This window comes from Rhipicephalus sanguineus, chromosome 3 (genome assembly GCF_013339695.2).
Source record: "Rhipicephalus sanguineus isolate Rsan-2018 chromosome 3, BIME_Rsan_1.4, whole genome shotgun sequence".
NCBI classification, from domain to species: Eukaryota; Metazoa; Arthropoda; class Arachnida; order Ixodida; family Ixodidae; genus Rhipicephalus; species Rhipicephalus sanguineus.
Window position 1 is genome coordinate 102,308,604 of NC_051178.1, and position 21,508 is coordinate 102,330,111.

Genomic DNA, 21,508 nt, shown 5'->3' on the forward strand with positions numbered 1-21,508 from the left:
TTTATCTGACTTGCGCTTTACCGCTGGTGCAGCGTCATTCTCTGCTACAGCATGCACCAGGTATGGGATCCCTTAGGTTCGTAGTTCTTCATAACAGTGGGTCGCTCATGACGTCGACAGAGGTAAAACAGTGGTTTGGCAACGGCAAACTATAAACGATGGTCTGATCAAGGGCATGCTCGGCAGGCGCGCGGCAAACCACTTAGATAATTCAAGTACTTGAGTGAGCAAGAAGGGAAATCAGATGAGGGCCCTGTCTTTTGTTAGGCGCGGCCATATAAATTCAACCAATAATTAAACCAAGGAATACAGTGGAGGAGTTATTTGTAGCTTTAGGAACTTCAAATAATTTGGTGATGGTGGTTGTAAAACTTTATTGAGAACCTGCAGATTGGTGGGCTAGCGTAGACCACCCGGGTGCTCGTGGTGAGGCCTAGCCTTTCCACCGTTTCCCGGGCCTGCTGAATGGCCTAGACTCGGTCTTGGAAGTTCTGAGCTATTCAAAGCGTCGCGTCAATTCTTCTCAAGGAGGTCCGGATTTTTATGGTCAAATATATTCGCTGTGTGTGTACATTTCCAGAGAATCTGTTCTATGTCGGCGTATTCGTGCTTACAGAGGTTACAGCTAGCGTCCGGGAGCTGTCTTGGGTAGATGATATTGAGGTGTACTGGATTTTGGAATGTCTTCGTTTGTAGATGTCTATACTCTCTCTCTCTCTCTCTCTCTCTTGGTCTACCTAGCTTCTTGTGGGGTTGTACCGCTTGTGGCAATCTAGCTTCTTGTGCGTTGTTCTCTTTGTTTTCTGTAATGTGTTAGTAAGTAGTGTAATGTTAGAAATCTCTCTTTATCGTCCCGGACTATGGTTATCCCACCGAAATTGTGAGTCGGGTGTTTCCCGTCGCGTATGGTACGTTCGCGCGCGGCCAGATGCCAATTCTCATTTGGGTTGGGGGGACGCGCATCTTCACGTACTGTTGACTTCATACGGTCAGGCACGGGAGTGTCACTTTTGTGCTTGCGCTATTTTCCAATAGTGTAATCTCACTCGTCCTCGCGATGCACTGCGTCTTTGTATTTCGGCGTACTCACGTAACAAGCGCGAGGCCTTCGGCAAACCGAAAAGGTATCAAAATACTTGTAAGAAGCACATACAGGGCCAACGACGTTTATCGTTCGCGGTTTTTGTTTGCTCGTAATTCTTTCTTTTTTTTAGCCTTATACGACGTATTGAAAGATCGTGTAATCTGTTGCGACTAGTCATCGTTACTGCTCGGCATAATTTGATGTCGTTGCTGAAGCATTGTTTTCAATTTTGAACCTTACGCATCCTTACCTGTACAAATTCTGATGCGTAGTGGTGTGTGAACGCGAACTATGTAAGCGGGATAATTTCTCGTTACTGAATGTAAAAATGGCGTATTAAATTTTCATATACTCATAGTTTAGTATAATAGTGGAATGAAGAAACGAGCACCGTCATAGTGAATTAAAAGCGCGAACGAGGAAAAAAAGGAGCGGATTCTAACATCTGCCACTCGTAATAACACGGCAGTGGCACGTGAAATCAATTTGTGGCCGGATCCTGCAGCGCGTGGTGCCTAGTTCCGGGCGTATGTCTTGACGTTTAGAATGGCGACACTTATCACAAACGCAGGCGAAACTGACATCCCGACAGTGTAAACAATTCGAAACGAAGGAAAGCATAGGAGCAATCATTTGTAGTTTTTTAAAGTGTGTAGTAATGATGATTTTAAAAAATTCACAGCATATCCACGGGTGAATTATGAAGAGCTTGGGCGAAGCTCCTGAAGCAATCATTGTTACACCGTGAAATATTCAGTGGTTTTGCCCAGCAGTAATCAAAGCGATAGCCCAGTACATCATCAAAGACGTGACAAACACTGTATATATTTATACAAGAAATTTTATTAATCGTAAGTGGTAGCTAGACGTGGCTTCCGTTCCCCCTTCATTATAAGGGCTTTATGGTCGGTGAAGTGATGGATCGGTGATGGGTCGTAGTGGGATGTTTGCGAAGACGAAATAGTGGGCAGTTTGCAAAGGTGGCTTCCGTTCCCCCTTCATTATAACGGCTTTATGGTCGGTGAAGTAATGGATCGGTGATCGATCGTAGTGGGACGTTTGCAAAGACGAAGTATTGGGCAGTTTGCAAAGCATCGGTGATGGGTCGTAGTGGGTTGTTTGCAAAGACGAAGTAGTGGGCAGTTTGCAAAGGTGGTTACGCCGGACAACGGAGACGTGACAAGGTTAGACTAAGAGGAGCTTCGCCCCTAAAATAAAAATAAATTAACGTGGAAGAAACAACTCACCGCCGGTGGGGACCAAACCCGCAACCTTAGCACTACGGGCGATGCTCTACCCGGTGATTTATTTCAATTAAAACTGCACCCCTCCCTCTTAATTTCCTTGGCTCCGATTTATATTTAGCTATATGTAAAAAAAGAAAAAGAAAACGGGCCCCTCCTTCAGTTCAACAATGCCATACGATCACGCTTCTGCAGCATTTCACAAGTTTTGCTATAAGCGCGGAGAATTTAAAAAAAATGCAATAGTGACCGATTAAATTTTGAAAAGTTCTTGGTTACAGGCTGACCTTATTTTGCTCACTGCTAGGGCTGTCGAAATGTGTGGGTTTGAACAGTGTTCGTTACGGCGTTCTACCTGTACTTAACCACAGAAGAGACTACAATCGCTTAGTGCTTTTGAAATCCAGTGCGAAGGACATAAACGGGCAAAGAACGTGTTATATGTCCGTTCCTGCGCTAAATTTTCGACATGAACCCTTACTAACTTGCTCAGTTCGTTCCTATTGTTAACGATTACACAGCGTGTTGGCCGTGTCCTTTGTCCAAGTCTCTTTTGCACCGTTGAGATTGTTGTCTATGAGGTACAAAAGGACCTCTAAAAACTACTGTGCTTGTGACTGTTTCCAGTTATACCGCACGACGCTAACTTCGTCTTTGCAATAAGCGCATTGTTCGTCTTAAGCTAACTTTTCCTTTAATGGTATAACTTGTATATCAGCATGATTCATAATTACCGCATGGAAACTTATTTCACACGTTGCGACAGCCGGTGTACTTAATTATAAAGAATTAGTCACGATTTTTTTTTCTAGTATACAATGCAGCATACCGATTATGGGGATGATGACACGAATGTTTTCGTAGGGTTCATATTGCCGTCAGAATATTCCCCATCCGCATATTGCTCTAACCATGCACGTTATACTATAGTAAAAAAAAAAGCAAAAATAATTGGTGGGGAATACGTCGTGGCCTGGAAAAACAAAATATGAAAGGTTGAGAAACAAGGAAATCAATGAAATGTCGTTAAACGTGAGCGCACGCTTTTTTCCAAGAGTCGACTAGAAAATCCGGTGTTGCTGCGCACTACTAGCTCGTTTGGTCACATACATGCGCTGCTACGCACTCAGTCACCGCCACTCAATTGTCGATTAATTCTCGTAAAACGCTGCCATCGAAAAATACAAATGTGACGCGCCGTACTAAACGGTACTTGTGCATCGTGAAATGCAAACTGCATGCGGTGCGAAACACCGTTAGAAAACCAGGTAACACACACACACACACACACACACACACACACACACACACGCACGCACGCACGCACGCACGCACGCACACACACACACACACACACACACACACACACACACACACACACACACACACACACACACACACACACACACACACACAAATAAATGTTGGGATGATTCTTGGGAACACGGCCTCTTAAGAAAACACTTGATATTAGCTTGCAGTACAACTTTCGGAAACTACAAGGCGTGTTACGTGTAAGCTCGATATAACAGCAACCAGAGAACAGTATTCGGTGGCACATCAGGAAGTCATTCGTTTGCGCTCGCATGCACAGCACGCATCACACAGAGGTTGCGTTAGCAAGTCTTTTTCTTCGTAGCCCGCTAGTGCAGAAGGCGCGCTGTACAGTAAACCCTAACTAATGGTGAACTCCCTTGCATACGCGACGGGAGCGCTCAACGTGAATCGTGCTCTACTTTGCATATCAGTTTTGCAATGATGTTTCGTCTAGTTCCTTTTCTTTTTCTTGTCTGCGTGCAACCCAGCATACTCGGGCCTCGTAAGCGTACACGCGTACACGTCCTTGGTTAACATTCAACGAACCCTATGAGAGAGAAAAAACAAAACAAAACTGTATAGTATCGCGTGTTGGCATCAGCCCCGAGCGACGACTGCACGCACGCTGCGAAGTGGTTCGCGGGATGCATTGTGGCTGCATGCGGCTGCTGCTGTTTTCGACACTCAGGCAGCGACAATCTAGCATTGTTCGCGCAACGAGAAAGAAACCCACGCCTGCACCGCCGCACCCCCCGGCCGATCCATTCGCGCGCGCCCTGATTGGCAAGAACGATGTCGTCACGCCTAGCGCTCCTTCGGGTTTGTTTCGCCGGAGTGCACAATTTAGCCATACGTGCGAAATCGTACATACATACATACATACATACATACATACATACATACATGCATGCATACATACATACATACATACATACATACATACATACATACATACATACATACATACATACATACATACATACATACATACATACATACATACATACATACATACACGAAGTATCGAACGCTGCTGCAGGGTTGCAGGTTTCACAAAAGCACAGATACACACACACAGACAGAGAGAGAATTGGGTGAGGGAGAAGGTGGAGAAGGGTAAAAGTTGAGGTAAGAAGGATGAAGAAGTTGTTCGACAGTTCAGTGCTTCTGCATGCTCCTGAACTCAATGCTTAGGCGAGAGGATAGAGAGACGACGAGGCAAGAAAGAGAAGGATGACAGGTGATGATGAGATACAACAATGAAAGTCATCCACGGCTCTATCGTGCAGTACGCACACAATATAGATGTGTCCATGGTATGTGCGCAAATTAGCTTACGGCAGCGCAGCCAGTCGCCCTAAACTCACAAGTTACACTACTAAAATAAGCGACAACGTCCGATCAAGCTGGGTGTCAACGCGACGTTCAACGCTCCGTAAACGAACAGTATGCGGGCGATTTAACACACCTGCCATGACGCGCGCCCACCCAGACTGTCCTGTGCGATTGACATTTCAGGCCGTCTGCTGGCCCCCCATGGCCTATGTGTACACGCGTTCTGAGTATTTGTCAACGGCTGTAGCATGCAGCTGTAGGTGGTTCTCGGCGTACACATACCTAGGAGACGAATCGCGGCTGCGGCCTCTGTGTGAGCTTGCGTATAGAAAGCTTCGCTCTAAAGTTCTTCGATCGTGTTTCTGAAAACATTGCAGGCGTGGAAGATTGCTTCCGAAGTGGTTTGGGCAAATCTGATTGCATTTACAAGACCATTATTAGATTGCGCATTATTTTTATTGCTTCCTTTTTTCATTGAAAAATGTACTTTTCTATATGGCTTACAGGGAAGATACGAAACGCCCTTGACTACCGGTCTTTTTCGTCATTCTTTTCTTCTTTCAATATGGCCTGTTTAGATATATATATATATATATATATATATATATATATATATATATATATATATATATATATATATATATATATATATATATATATATATATATATATATATATATATATATAATGTGTGTGTGTGTGTGTGTAACACATATGCAACGTCTGAAAACTGAGCCAGCAAGTGGCGATTAAAAACGGCATTTCATTCAATTGCTAACTCAACTTGCCATGCCCTTTGGTAGATTTGGTCCCCGTCTTTAATTATCTTCAGTTATTAGTAATAGCATTCACACGACACGTTATATTCCCGTCGATAAATAGGTACTTTTCGTCATCGAATTCGGCCAGCGATTAATCTTTCATCGATAGATAGGATTAATCGCTTGCCAAATTGCGATGTCAAATAAAGCACATATTGCCGTTACTCGTCTTGGACGTTCAGGAAGAGGTTCGCTTTGCGCTCCTGTTACATAGCCGTCCAGTGTCTGTCCGACTAAGCTATAGACCTTTTCACATCAGAGAAGGAACACCTCCTTTCTGGGCTGTGGCACGGGAGTACAAATGCTGACGTCACAGCCTCGGCGGTGCATTTGATAGTTGCCCACGCGTGGCCTTTGCAGCGGAAGGCACTCTTGAAAGCGCCGGAAAGGGTGTGTTATAAAGGCGCGTCGCTTTCCTGGCTATATCCGGTGCCAAATGTGTACAGTGGATCGAACGGGACTCGGAAGGACGCACGCTGTAACATGTCCTCCCGTGTGATGTCTTCGACGCATTGATCTCAGTGCCGCGCACAACTTTCGTCCGCACATATATAGGCGCCTTCGCGGGGCACATTTCTGACGACGTCATATCCGGCTGTTTCATGCGCTTAGAATGTCAGAAATCGAGCTAGTTGGTGGGATTCACGATAAGAGACGGAGGTGTGCGCGCATGGACACAAGAGGGACACGACCGTTGTCCCGACAGTCCCGACTTCTCTCTTGTGTCCGCGCGTGCTCGCCTCCGTCTTTTATCGTGTTTTATGACGATGATGATGATGATTGCCTTTATGAATGGCTCACACCGACTCTGGGGGGTTGGCCAAGAAACGCATAAGTTATAGACAAAAGTGGTCACATATAACTTGTATTACTAATGAATTATGGAATAGTTAGAATAAATGAATAATGCTAATTCAGAAATTTGAAATCAAAACCGCCCTGATTCAATTAAGAATTTTTGTACAGCGGAACAGACATCCCGGTGACAATGAGCTAATGCGGAGGCTCCCAAGGATAGAATATTACAAGCAATGAACTCCAATCTAACTGGATTAAACACCGCTTTGAGGATGTTTTTCCTCGGTAAATTCAAGCGGTTGCATGATAAAAAATAATGTTCAACTGTTTAGTCCTTGTTTTTTGCTCATTCATCTTCCTACATACATCTTCATTTTTCAAACGCTGGAGGCGCCAAGGCAACTTTTGTTGTTCTCTATATGCTAACATACGCTTCCGGAGGTAAAATGGCGGCTGCCAGCTTCACCTTCGGTACGCCATCTTCCCCCCTCCTCGCCCCCTCCCAGATTTTCTTTCACTTTTAAGTGCGGAGCACTTTAGAGGCCCGGGCTGTCGTGCGGTGTCGTATGCTGTCGTCGTCTCATGTAGCTCGGGGTAACACTGTCAAAACCACGTATAGCATAGGCATCTGCAGCATATTGAGCGCGCGCTCGCGCCAAGGAGAAGTCTTCTTCCTGTTGTTCTTCGAGCGTCTTGATGATCATAAATGCGGAGTACTTTAGGGGCCCGGGCTGTCGTATGCTGTCGTATGCTATCCTCGCTTGGCGTAACGCAGTCAAAACCACGTATAAAAATAGAAAAAAAGAGGAAGCAAGCGAGAAATAGACAGACAGAAAGGGAAAAAATAAGAAGAAAAATAGAAATAGATAGAAATAAAGAAAGAAAAAAAAAGGAAAAAGAGAAAAAGAAAGAGAGGAGGAAAGAAAGAGAAAACCGAAGAGAAACAAGGAAGGCTGCCCAGCTCCGCACTTCCTTCAGGCTTGGCACCACTAGTGCGAAGATGACTTAATTTTTCTTTGTGGTTGTTGTCGCGTTTAAATGAAGTTTCAGGTTCGTTTTATTATTCCTTGCATACAGTGAGCTACATGCAGATATTTATATACGGATGAGGTTCCCAGTGGAAGACTATGAAAGAGGCGCTAGAAAGGACAGCGAATAAAGTTGAAAAAAGCGCCCACACAAACACACACACACGCCTACACACACACATAAAATCGCTTCGAAAATATAACAAAAATAGCACTTGAACGAAGTACAAACCTCATTTGATACAACATTGTACCACACAAAATAAAAACAGTGAATATATCCAACTGCAAAATGGTAAATATGTAGCAAAGGAATAAAATTAAACAAATAAAATCCGGTTGTCAGAAATGCTAAGATGAGCGCTTAAAAGATAGGAGACAGCATAATAAACGAAGCAATCTTATGTATAAAAGTAACAGAGCTTAAGGGCTGGTTTCGTCGCGCGAAGTGATGACGTAGATTTGACAGTGTCGGACTTAAACCGTTGCGTGGTGTTATAGCCGTGAATGTCGAAGCCATTTTACCATTTGTCGCCGACTATGAAGCCGTCCGAGGGAGACGTGGCAGATTGGTGTTCTCTTTCGCCATCTGCAATTGGCTCGTTCCGCGGCTCGTTAACCTTTGTTGACTCGTGTAAGCGCGCGACCCTGTTTACATGTCACGCAGCTCGCATTCTGGAAGGCGCCATCGGTGGAACGCGAGCCGACGACCTCCATCGCTATCGAAACATCGTGCGGCGCGCTCGCATGCTTCACAAACGTACGAGTAGGATTCGTCGGTGATGCGGGCATCAATGAGTACACGTACTGTTCATGTCGCCCGTAGGTATGGAAACACGGCGGTGGTCTCGGGGTGTCCTAGAAGTTTTTGCACGGGTGTGCATCCGCGGGAGGGAGAGGGAGGGCGGGGGGTAATAAACATATTACATATTGCATATGTTTATTACATATTACATATGTTTATTACGTATTACATATTAATAAACATATGTAATGTGTATTGCATCGTTATAAAAGCAGATAGCAAACGCTGCAACCGCGACTTATGTGGCCCTGCATGACGCCTGCATATAGGGTCTTTTTCCGAAGCAGTTTCATGCACTGGCATGGCTCCTGTGGTAGAACGCTTCACAGTCATGCATCGTGGTTTTAGCAGCGAAGCTGTTTTGTAGCTCGCCGTAGTTTGTGCGGTGTCACCAGAAAACTCATAGGTGGGTATGCGCCACCGGAATCGGGCAAGCCCCACTACCGTGTACAGCAGGTGCGAGTGTCAAATGAAAAGGAACCCGTGAAAAGAGAGAGAGAAAGAAAGAGACAGGAATAAAGAGATAGAAAGAAAGGGGAATAGAAAAATAGAGAGCAATAAAGGTAGAGACAGAGGAAAAGAGACAGAGACAAAAGAGACAGAGGAAAATAGAGAGCAATAAAAGATAAAGAGACAGAGGAAAACATAGAAAGAGAGAGATAGAGTCATAGAGATAGAAAGAAACAGACTAAAAATAGATAGAAAAAACTGAGAGTAGAAAAGAAAGATAAAGAAGCGGAGAGAAAGAGAGATAGAACGAAAGATAGAAAAAGGGAGAAAGACATGAAAAGAAACAGACACGAAAAAGAGATAGAAAGAACAGAGAGCAAGATAGAAAGAGAAAGAAAGAAACAGAGTGAGAAATAAAGGGAAGAAAGAGGAATAAAGATAGAAAGAGCGAGAAAGAGAAAGAAATAGATAGAGAGAGAAAAAATAAAAAGAAACTGATACAAAAAAGAGATACAAGAAACAGAGAGAAAGAGAAAGAAAGAGAAGAAAGAAAGTGAAACAGAGAAGGCCGTCCAGCTCCGCTCTTCCTTCAGGCTTGGCGCCACCACAGTGCGATGAAGCTGCCATAATTTTCTTGTTCTTTGCGCCCGTCGAGATTTCTTCGCCCGCCGACAACGCCGCCGACGCCGGCACCAGATGTGATACGACCCTGGCTCCTTAACGCTTTCGCGTTAAGATTCCCGAAGTCTCTTCTCAGCGTTCCTGTGCTGACACGACTGTAAATCACGTGTGGCGCATACGTGCTTTCCACGGGCCGTGATGCTCGGGTATGCTCCATACGTGACTGAGGGAAATGCTGTTATCACGTACGCGACAAGCATGTCACGTTATTCATGTCGTGACCTGCTAATCGTGTTCGTCATACACTCGGTCATGTCCCCCTATGTCAATTTTGGTAAAAGCGCCCAGGCATAGGCGGATAGATAGATAGATAGATAGATAGATAGATAGATAGATAGATAGATAGATAGATAGATAGATAGATAGATAGATAGATAGATAGATAGATAGATAGTCATCATCAAATCACATCATAACGTCATCATGACGTCACATGTCGCGAAAATTTGTGACGTCATCGTAACGTCACATGATGACGTCATCACTTAACATCGTCTCTTGGTGAAAGGTGGGCCGATGCCGGAAGCAGCGCAAAACCACGTGAATTGCAAAAAGTTTCCAATGCCTCCAGTCCCGGGGGAATGTCGGAACTACATATGGCACAGAAAGCTTTCGGGTGGGGGGGGGGGGGGGGGAGGTAGTGTATCGACATAGTCGGCTGAGATGAAGAAGATGGCTTTCGCCTTCAACTCATCTTAGGCAAATGCATATTAAAGCACCAGCCAATGAACGTCAGGCTGGAATCCGTCGGCACGGCGGCAGCAAGGGCTTGACTGATGATGTCCTGCTAGATGTTGGTGTCTGGGCTGCGGAGCAGAGCCTCCCAGGATTCTAGAGTGCGCGAGCTGTTACACTGAGTCGGACATGTCCACACCATGTGGATTAAATTTGCTGCCTCATCACAAAATTTGCACGTTGGCCTGAATACTCTTGGATGCCACTTGCTGTAGAGTACGGGGTTTGGAAAAAAAAAAAAAAAAAAAACCTGCTGTAGTTTCCTCCTTTTCCTTGCTGAGCGTTCTATCCGCTGACTCCGCTCCCGGATAAATTTGTCGATATAGCCCGTAGTGTACTGTGTAGTGTCTGGGCACCAGCTCACCACGGACTTACAGGGAACGAGGAGGCTCATTCGTCCTCCAGAAAAGAGAGAGAGAGAAAAAAAAAGAATAAAAAAATAGAGAGAGAGAAAAGAAAGCAAAAAAGGAAACAAATTTGACATTCTTCATGCTTCAATTAACTAACAAAATTCAAAATGTCAAAATTCTATTTTTTTTCTCTTACCCATTACCGCGAAAGGAACAAATACATAATTATGAAAGGACAATTCTTCATGCTAAAGTCACGTAGTGCAAATATTTCATTAAAAGTTTCTCGTAGCATTGATGTTTTGAGGAAAAAAAAGTAAAATACGTGCTCACAGTCGCATAAATTTTGCGCGTCAATGTTTACCTCCTGTGATTTATATATGACTGTGAATAATGTGTATCTAACGGTAATGCCGGAATGTGCAGAGCGCCCAGATTGGTTGGTTGGGTTTTAGAAGTATGGCTCAACCTTCCGCGGCGATCGGCCATGAATCATGTGAAAGTTAGTGAAAAAAAAAGAAAAGAAAATGCTAGAAATATTATATATTGACAGTTACCGAAGAAAAAAAATAAATTGTCATTGCATCATCAACTGTGCTGCTTTGACGTGCTCGGCTTTCAGTTTCGTTATCGACAGCCTCTGCCGTTTTCCTTGCAAGCAGCTGTTTGCTTTGTCTGGAGTACACTTGAGCGCAGAAAATATCAAGAATAAGTAATGTCGCCACAAGAAAGGCTTGATAGCGGAACGGCAAAGCGTAGCGCGCGCGCCGGCTTTCAGCGAGCGTACGAAGGACGTTCACATTTTTTCACGATAAGAAAAAAGAATGACGAGAAGGCAACTCGCCGAATGAACCGAAGTAGTCTAGAACAATCGAGCAAAGCCTCGCAAGCACCTAACGATACCATTCACAATTGTTCGTTCGTGGACTGAATAAATATGTTATATCAGCAGGAACCCATTTCCCCGTTCCGCCACCGTTTTCTTTTTCACTTTCCTCTCTGGCGTGGGCTGTGTCGGTTACCATCACAAATGGTTAAAGCGTACCATTGAGACTCCTTTTTACTTTAACATTCTTTTTTTTTTCCGCAGGAAAGGGTCGTCCCGCGTGGCAGAGAAAGCCGGCATCCCGATCCAAGGTTCTCCCGGAGTGTACAGGCGCCGCGAGTCGGCCGCCATCGCTCTCTCGAATAACCATGTGCAGCGAGTTCGAGATCAGGCCGCTAGGCGGGGAAGCATCGTTCCCGATCTTCTCGCTGTCAAAATGGCGGAGGCGGGCTGTACGTCGAGTTCATGGCCCAACCTGAAGGAGGATTACGAGCTCGGCGAAGTCATCGGTGAGTGTCGTCGCTCGGTTAAACGGTTCGGAAAGCCTAGCCTTAACGCCCCGTACGCGAATGGCTGCGGGCACGGCGTTAATTCTGCGTTTGTTTACCTCCGCGGCGCGGTCGCCCGTTCTTGGCTTCGCAGCCGGCAAACTTGAACGGCTCCTGCGCGGTGCGGCGTGAGTTTGCAGCTAGGCAGCAACGTCGGCGCTGAGTAACACAGTCGTCGTTTCGGGCGCTCGCGCAATACTATGGGCGAGATTGTTAAGGCGCCAACGTCTTTCGCTCTGGCACCGGCGATACGGACGGTCAGCGCGTTTGTTCTGAAGCGGTAGCGCCAACCAGTCAGACCATTCGCGGGCAACGCTTTTTCTGAGATGCCGGTTGACCGTCGCTGCGTCGTCTGCTGTCGCCCTTAGAACAGCGAAGCCACGCAAATAGCTTTCGAGCTAACCCTCTGGGCATCTTGCGTTGCTGCCCGCTCATATCGAAATTCCTTCACGCACGCCGGCGCTACACCATTCATACATAACCGCATCCTTTCGGCTGGCCTCTCCTAGAACATTCTTCCAAGGCAGCTTCGCGGCTCCACCTGTTTAATAGCAATGTTCAGTACAGGATTATTATCGTATCTCGCGCGGCTATCGTAACGACAGGGGAATTTTTTTATTCTACGCGTAAGCGCTTTCGAGGGCGACTGTCGAGCCTGCGCGAGAGTCGTGCTGTAGTTTACCTTGACGAAAAAATTGTTCACGTTCCGCTTCTACGCGGATCGGCTGGCTTTTTCGTGCACGCACGCCGCATTGTTTACATACCCCGACGTATTTCTGATTCCGTCGATCTATGCGTTTACTTTGTGTCGCTTGTGTGCGCTATGGCTGCGTCGGTCCGGTGTTGCTATTTTTGTGTGCGCTGCGAACGCTCTGCTGAGCTGTTTCCTTCGGAAACTGAGAAGCTGTCTTGCACTTTCGTCGCTTTTTTCCGCGGGTGCCTAAGCGCTTACATTGGGGGAATAGTTGTTTTGCCGGCAAAGCCAAAACTACGCTAGCCACGACCGAACCGTTTACTTGGCCGTAGCGTCCGCTGGAATCCCGCAGTCTGTGAGCTATACAAATTGGGGGTGAAGAAAACGCGAACGTAAAGCACTTTTTCATATCCAGAATTTTATTTTATTTTTCCGATAAGGCCGAGAAGAGAACGCGTGTTGTTATCGGACTGCGATTCGTTTGCGCTTATCGCCAGCCAAGTTACGAGGAGTAGGTCATTGCCATGGACCTTCTGAGTCATTATCGGATAGTTTCTATCTTTAAACGTTCTCACTAAATGCATCACATCCGCGTTTAGTACTGTAGCACGAGTCGATAATGCGAGGGAAAATTCTTAGCACGCTCAATGCTCTGATATACGTGTGCCCTTATCGGCCACTCTCTAACGTGGTTATCCTGTATGGTTAAAGTTTGCTTTTGTCAGAAACAGCAGTTTGTACTATTAGATATGACGTCCGTTTTTACATGTTCTCATTTATGCAGCTTATACACTGGCTATTTGGAAACAAACATCAATATTTACGCATTGTGAGGCAGGCAGTGCGTGTGCGAAAACGTGCAGCGACAGCGTAAAGGCATATTGCACGCAATTGGACATTCTAAAGCCGTTCTGGACTCTTGCCAACGCGTACAAGATGAATTTATGAGCTGCATTGTTATGTCGGCAAACTGTAGCGAGTTGTCCAGCGTTTTATGTTTTTTATATACAACGCATTGTCTGTCTGGGAGAACCAAGTGATCTTTTGTTATTTTATTATAGCTGCTAGCGATGTTTGCTTGCGACGTTTTTCAGGTGGTTATTTTGCTGTATCTTTGGGGCAGGTGGTGTGTGTGTCTCATTGCCATGGCTTTACCAGTACATTTTCGTTCACCCTGCAGCACTGCATGTGATGTCACCTGCATAGATGCATCATGTGCATTGATTCAAATGCTAGCAGCTAGATTGTGTGGGCCCACAGCTGAGCAAAAAATCAAAGATCGCAGTTGGCCGTACGCGTTTGCACTTTTCGCTGTACTGCGCAAAAGCCACATACTCTGCTGTTGGCATTTGAACACTCTTAAGTGAATGTATTGAAAGAGTTTCTGCGCTGGGCTTTTGGCATGTGTGTTGACTGTGTGTGTACGTTTCAGTCTCGCTCTTCTCTGTAATGTCTTAAATGTGCTTCGCCAATGGCATTTAATAAAACTGGCTTTATATAAGGCATGCGTAACTTGAGAAAGTGAAAATTAGCAGTCCCTCGGTGACTTTCATATTCCTTCTCTTAGTGAAACTGCAAATGAGAAGGTGCCTGCTTTGCAAACTTATCACATTTCATTTAATGAGCAGTCTACATGCACATCAACGTTTCATCTAGAGACGCAAACACACAAACAAGAGCAGTTAAAATTTGGAATATTTTTTAAGAGTACATCTTTTTTTATTGGGGGGTGGGGGGTCTTAAAGCCTGGAAGACCAACATCTGACCTGCATAGTTTGAATTGCACGATGCTCATGCCTGCTGTATTATAAAAATGAAATGGCCACGCGGCATTTGGTTTTGTAGGGCTGTCAAGGTGTTCTCCATATACAAAATATGAATGCATGCAGGAGGTTTTTACTAGCAGACCAATATACACACACATAGACATAACTTCGTTGGCCTACGGGGGAAAGGCTAAAGATTTCAATAGGTAGGATAGACATTCTCTGTTTTATTCATTGGCAGATGATCACTGTTAGTCACTGTGATTAGTTATCTGTGCACTGAGCACAATGGGTGCTGTAAAAAAAAGGGAAGTCTCTAAATGTGGGGACTATGACAATTTTTCGGCTCAAAGAATCACTTTTGCAACTTGCAGTGTGTGAAAAACATGGCCTTTGAGATTGGCTTCCACTAGGCGAGAGCTGTCTCTGGAGGTGAAATTTGGACACCACATTTCTCAATACTGAGAGTGTAATCTCACAATGATTTAGCCTTTGGGTTTTCCTTACAAGCTAGCATTGACAGGGCTAATCTTGTAACCCAGAAAGTACGTAAATGGGAGGGATTGCTGCCACAGTAGTTTCATTGGCAAAATGTCCCGCACATGGTGAGGAAGGTGTGAATGCAACTCTCATTCAACATGTTATCTTTTAATCTACTTTTGTTGCCATTCGCTTTATTACGTGTGCTTCTCAATTAACATAACAGTTCCTGCAGTGCGGCCCGAGTTTCATTGTCCATTTCTCTGTATTAATACCCTCAAAGCCCCCTGTTCTTCTCACTTTATCAGGAAAGAATTTTCGCTTGGTGTGTCTTTCATGTAATGGCTTTTTTGTGTGTGTTGTCTCATTCAGGTGTTGGTGCGACTGCCACAGTTCACACAGCGTACTGCAAGCCCAGGAAAGAGAGATGTGCCATCAAACGCATCAACCTGGAAAAGTGGAACACAAGCATGGAAGAACTCCTGGTTAGTGTTCTCAACCAGCGTGCATAGTTTAATATTAGTCAGCAACCTTGCTCTTGGATCACAAAGGAACCATTGGGAGGCAGTGCATTTCTCCTTCAGGAAAAACTCTTGCCATCTTGGGTGCATTTAAACAGTGCACTAGACAGAAATCTCGCGTTAAAATCTATTTCTGGATTACACTGCTCGAATGCAACCCTGAGTAAAAGTGCAGTAAGCCAGCAAAATCAAACTGGTAAAATGCTTCTTTGCAAGTTTCTGCGCTGGCTCTTTATGGTGTCTTATATGTTGGTAGCATCTGATATGTGTCGGTAGCACTGTGCTGAACCCAAACAGAAAAACACCCGGACCAGACTTTTAAGCAGAACTGAAGCCCGGACCTGAGCTGATATTCTAGGAATGTGCCTCAGGCCTGAACCGATAAAAATATTTAGCATTTTGGAAGAAATTGGTTTAAAGCTTAACCGACGACTGTTGCAGTGTTCACGGAAAGACTGATTCAAATGGAGACCCATCTAAGTGAGTCTAGTGTGTTGTCGCTGCTGCGCAGGCAACTGGGTTCCTGAACACATGGAAGGTCACGTATGCGAAATAGTCGACCACCACGGAGTAAACTTTTCTGACCTCTATGCTGCCTGTGAATTCGTAGTCTCGGTTCAGGCAATGCACTTCATTATTTCACCTATCTCTTCATATTTGTATTCTGTCAAAATGATGCACAAGTGTACAATTCGCTTCACATTAGATGCACCTATGACATACTGTTATTTTTATAATTAATTTCACTGTGATCATACATAAGATGTAATCCTGCCTATGTGGTGCAAATGTATCAAATTACGCCAAGAATTCTGTTGCCAAACAGACTCTACAAAATTTTATTTCATTTGAATCGATATTTGATGGTTGCTTTCCTTGTAACACTGCTATTTGATCTCGCACGAAAATTATTCTCTTAGAACATAACATATAAACTTCTGTTGATTTACCCATTCTCAACGTGATTATCAATGAAAAAAAAAAAAGGAAGGAGAAAGCTCAGAAATGGACACATCGAAGGGCCACACACGCTTGCCATGCAGCAAAGTAACAGTGCTCATAAGATGGCCGTTTTTCCAATGTCTAATTATCAGATTGCTAGTTGGTTGTCACATACTCATAACATGTTATGGGGTAGTACATGTTACCTGAATCTTTCAAGTTCTGATGATGTTGCCTTGTGCCATTTTCTTGGCTGTAGTTGGCGACTGGCCTTTTTTTTTTTTTTAATGCTGTGTGATTTGATGCCTCTTGTTTCACTACTGTTTTTTTATTTTCCTCGATGCCTTGCAGAAAGAGATCCAAGCAATGAGCGCCTGCCACCATGAAAATGTGGTCACCTACTATACCTCTTTCGTGGTGAAGGAAGAGCTCTGGCTCGTGATAAAGCTCCTGTCTGGCGGTGAGTGTTTTGATATCGCGCAGAACGCTTTTTACCCTGCTCCTTTTGTACCCAAAAGGCATTGCTCACGACTGTTTTGTGTGGTGCTTGCATAGAAACATTTATCGCTTCTTCGAACGCTAATTGAAGTGTTCCCATTCATATTGCTCACCTGAGAGTGCACTTACTTCGAGGCTTCTGAATACGATCGGCCACTGTTCTTTTTTCAACGCTTCCCAGGTTCCTTGCTGGACATCATCAAGCACAAGATGAAGACGGAAGACTGCAAGCACGGAGTCTTCGATGAGGCCACCATTGCGACTGTTCTCAAGGAGGTGCTCAAGGGTCTTGAATACTTCCACAATAACGGCCAAATCCACAGGTAAGCTATCAACGGTGCTCCGCTCAACACTGTTCCTGTTTCTCTTTGCACCTAACTGCTTTACCAGTTCTTCACAAACTGGGCTCATTATATGCATGGAGTTGTGTTTTTCTTATTTTGGCATTGGTTGTAACATCTGTCTGATGACCTGACATCTTCTGGGTCTGGGTGATCGTTTAAGGAGTTTTTTCGTTTTACTGTGCGCAGAATGTGACATAAGATCGTACAGAAAAGCAGTGCAGTCAACCGACAAAGATGAAGAGAGGTACAGAGAAAACGTTAAGCACTGTAGTTTCAACAGAACGTTTGTTTTGACAAGTGCACAGCTTTTTTATGTACTGAACACCTTGAGTAAAAATTTTAAAGAAAGTATGGTATAGTACACAGATTATACCTTACTACCATTGTGCCTTGCTAGTGGTTAGTATGTATGTATAGTACAGAGATTATACCGTTACTGCCATCGTACCTTGCTAGTGGTTTCTAGGAATGTCGGCTATTTTGTGATGAATAGCGTACAAGCCCAACTGCATACGCTTCTCGACACAAAGTGCAGAAAGACTGAGTTGAGGCAGTGACTTGAATAGACTGTTCTTGTATCGTGAACATTCAGCTCATTATCATGCACTGTTGTACTATACTCTATCCCCTACTATGCTATACTCTACTGTACTCTATACTATGCTCTGTTTCATATTACGAACAGGTGATTTTGAAGAGGCAGTGCCAGCAGTTCAGTAATGCATGACTCGGCACATTTTGTGAGGCACTTGTTTTTGACCTGCAGCATTCTTTATGGAATGATTAATCTGTATATATTAAGATACACTTTGCTGACATAAGGAGCTGCATTAAGTCACGTATAATTTGTGCACATTTGCACAAACATCCACTGTATGGCACACCATCAGTGCAATGTACCACACTGATGGATCTCAGCCGCACAGTTTGTGTTTGCAAGGAAAATTTAAACTAAGCTTAGCTTTGTGATTATTTCACGAATATACGTTGATTTTTTTCATCCTCTGAGCACGTTCTTCGAAGGTGTATTTATGTTATGGTGCACAGTCTCGGAGATCATCGCTTGTTTTTGAATGCACTTGCATTTATTTGAGAAAGCACAATTTACCCACGCTTTCTTGTTGTTTCCAGAGACATCAAAGCCGGAAACATTCTGCTTGGTGAGGATGGCGCAGTGCAGATTGCAGGCAAGTTTGTTTACTAATAGATTTTCCTAATTAACATTTTCTTTTTGCGCGTTTGTTGTGAGCCTAAGTTTCGTGATATTTTCCTCGGAATGAGACACAACAGTGTCGTCCCACGTAGCTGGGTACTTTGTGGGCAACGACCGTAGTTCTGTTAAAATTATATTAACTTTAGAAGCCTGCATCTGGCTTTTTGAATTCTGTGGCAGTGGGACCTCTGAAGGTCCAGTGTAAATAAAACTGCATCTGTGTACAGCAAAGAAATATGTGCAACTTGTGCATTCTGGGAATAGCTGTTTTTGTCTTTTTCAAATGTACATCGCCGTTTTTAACACTTCACGTGCTCTTCTCGATGCGTTATCAGCTTTAGCCTTGAAGGATATTTTTGCTCAACGAGTCACTTGGCACAAGCTGTTTACAATTGGACCTTGGTGAGAGAATCGCGTTTCAGAGGAAGAGTGAGCTGCTGTTGATATCTTTGACAGCAGCGAGATTGATTGTGTGCTCAGCATCTTCAAGTACTTGAGTACATTGAACTCGTCTAGCCCTGCTGAGTGGAGTGTAAAGTTGGACATAGTAATCGTATGAAGGTACCACCGATTGCTGTAGCCATGTTATAATTATTGGTAGTACCGTATTCCCTCGAATCTAACATGCACCCAGTTCTAGCTTGTTCAAAATAAAGATGGACCAGAATGTAATGTTACCAGATATTTAAAAGAAAGCTATGGAGTGCCTCTTCGTTGTTGATCACACACGCAAAAAAAAACGGATGGTGCAATTTAGTTTCTCAGAGTAGAAAATTCAGTCTCCTGGCAGTTTATTTTCTTTCGTGACTCAATTTTTATGCATTTGAGATTGCCTCTGGATAGGCCACGACTGCATCCGATTCAAGGGCCGTTAGCTTGAGAAGCTCGATCTACATGGAGCTACTTAATAAAGTTTACAAGTTTTCTTCAAAGTCCGAAAATTTTCCTGTTTATGGCCTGTGGAAACTTTTCCTGGAGATTTCCTTTTGTTTGTGCCATTCACGGACACAGGTCTTGGGCATGTACGGAAGACATGCAGCAGTTATCTTCAGCATGTAAAACAACTTTCCTTTTGACATTAGCTCTTGTAATAATTGACGGGGGTCCAAATTAACAAGGTTTTACTCTGTCCTTTCACTTTATTCCGCGTTGAATGAAACTCCCGATACATGGAACAGATATTCTCAGCACTTATGTCAACATTCCTACTATATGGTACTATTAAAGATTGCTAAAGCGTCACTTTGAAGCTTCTCTGTATAAGTGTTGTGGCAACATTTTCGTACTGATTTCAGGTTTTAAAAAATTGTCACTAGTATGTTTTTGCTCGTTTAGTGTACAACTCGTAACTCGGGCCTTGCGCGAATATTTTTTTCCAGACTTTGGTGTGAGCTCGTGGCTTGCGACTGGCGGTGACCTGTCGAGGCAGAAGTCCAGGCACACGTTTGTTGGCACGCCCTGCTGGATGGCACCCGAAGTCATGGAGCAGGTGAGGACGGCCTCTCTGGTTCTCCCTAATCTGATTAGTGCCACTTGATCAGTGATGCGATTGAATCTGACGGCATCCACTGACAACCAGAAAAATGAACGTTGATGTCTGTGCAAGTTAGAGAGACACTAAAGGCCACCAGTAAGATTAGACTGTTAAATTATACTCTGAAAAATCTACTGTCGTTGCTTTCACCGTCATAGGTTTATTAATAGACGGGAAAATCGGAGTTTCATTTTGAAACTTTGCACCGAAACCTCTGAGGCAACGTCACAGATTTCAGCGCGTTTTTTGTCTTATTTTGGCCACATAGGCTCAACGAAATTTCCTGAAGCTTGGTATGTTAAATCTCTGGCTCCTTCAGAAGACAACATACTTCATTTTCATCTATTAGGAACTACGTAGGCCCCCAGTAGACCCCATCAAAATCTATGATGTCACTGCGATTGATGCGGGAACTCGTAGTTGGTGTTGCCACCCGCACTTTCTTTTCTTGAGTTTTCTCGCTTACCAAGCGTCTTCTTGCGGTAAGCGTGGTGTTTTTGGTATTGTGAAAGAATAATTTACCAATGGGAAACAAACCGATCGGTTTTCTCTTTAGTGTTCCTTTAATGAGCACAGGTCGAGAAAGAGGGTAAACGGCAAGGAGGGTTTTGGGTTATGGACGGTTAGTGTTGACCGACACGTTCGATGCCATAGGTGGTGCTGAGGGTTGTTTGATGGAAAATGACTTAAAGGGGCCCATCGCGAGTGCACTGTTTGAAGGTACGACAGTGTAAGGACAAAACTTTGGTTGGCAAAACGACCCAAGCACGTACAGCAGACCTTCGTTGAACGGAACCTGAAGGGATCAGGCAAATATATTCGTTTAGCAGGAGTTCCATTTACTGAGAGATGAACGGGAGTGCAAAATTCAAGTACGAAACTAATCATATTAGAGGCAGTTGTTTCATTTAAGCAGTAATTTTAAGATATATTTCCATTTACTTAGGGTCTACTGAACTTTCGTTTTGTGTATTTGGTGTAATGATAATCATCTTCTTGTGGTGCATTTTATTCAACAGGTTACAGGGTACGATTTCAAGGCTGACATTTGGAGCTTTGGGATCACAGCCATCGAGCTGGCGACGGGCACTGCACCTTACCACAAGTATCCTCCCATGAAGGTAAGCGAAGCAGTTTGCTTGTTTTCTCATATTATCTTTGATATTTTATGGTTGGTATATACATTTTTTTTATCATTTTCCAGTTGATGCGTCCTAGCAGCCTTAGCTCTCTTTTTTTTTTTTTCAATGACCAAACCTGCATTTCTCGTCATTCTAATCTACCATAGTGGCTTACCAGCTCTAGTATTGCGCTGCTAAGCTTGAGGACGTGGGTTTGATTTCCGGCCACACTGGCCACATTACTCATTTTGATAGGACCAAAATGCAAGAAGAGCCGTGTACTTCGATTTTGGTGCACGTTAAATAACCCCACATGGTAAAAATTAGTTCGTAGTCCTCCTCCATGTCATGCCTTATAACCATACCGTGGGTT

General features: G+C 44.1%; 1 protein-coding gene across 5 annotated transcripts in view; it reads left to right on the forward strand.

Moving 5' to 3' along the window:
• LOC119386869 (serine/threonine-protein kinase OSR1) overlaps positions 1-21,508 on the forward strand; it is a 239,262-nt gene that overhangs the window by 203,368 nt on the left and 14,386 nt on the right. For all 5 annotated transcript variants that reach the window (XM_037654138.2, XM_037654140.2, XM_037654136.2 and 2 more), the window contains exons 2-8: positions 11,739-11,983; positions 15,335-15,447; positions 16,777-16,885; positions 17,105-17,246; positions 18,399-18,454; positions 19,860-19,969; positions 21,034-21,135. In XM_037654138.2, coding sequence (XP_037510066.1) covers positions 11,739-11,983; positions 15,335-15,447; positions 16,777-16,885; positions 17,105-17,246; positions 18,399-18,454; positions 19,860-19,969; positions 21,034-21,135 — 877 coding nt within the window. The remainder of the gene's footprint in view (positions 1-11,738; positions 11,984-15,334; positions 15,448-16,776; positions 16,886-17,104; positions 17,247-18,398; positions 18,455-19,859; positions 19,970-21,033; positions 21,136-21,508) is intronic.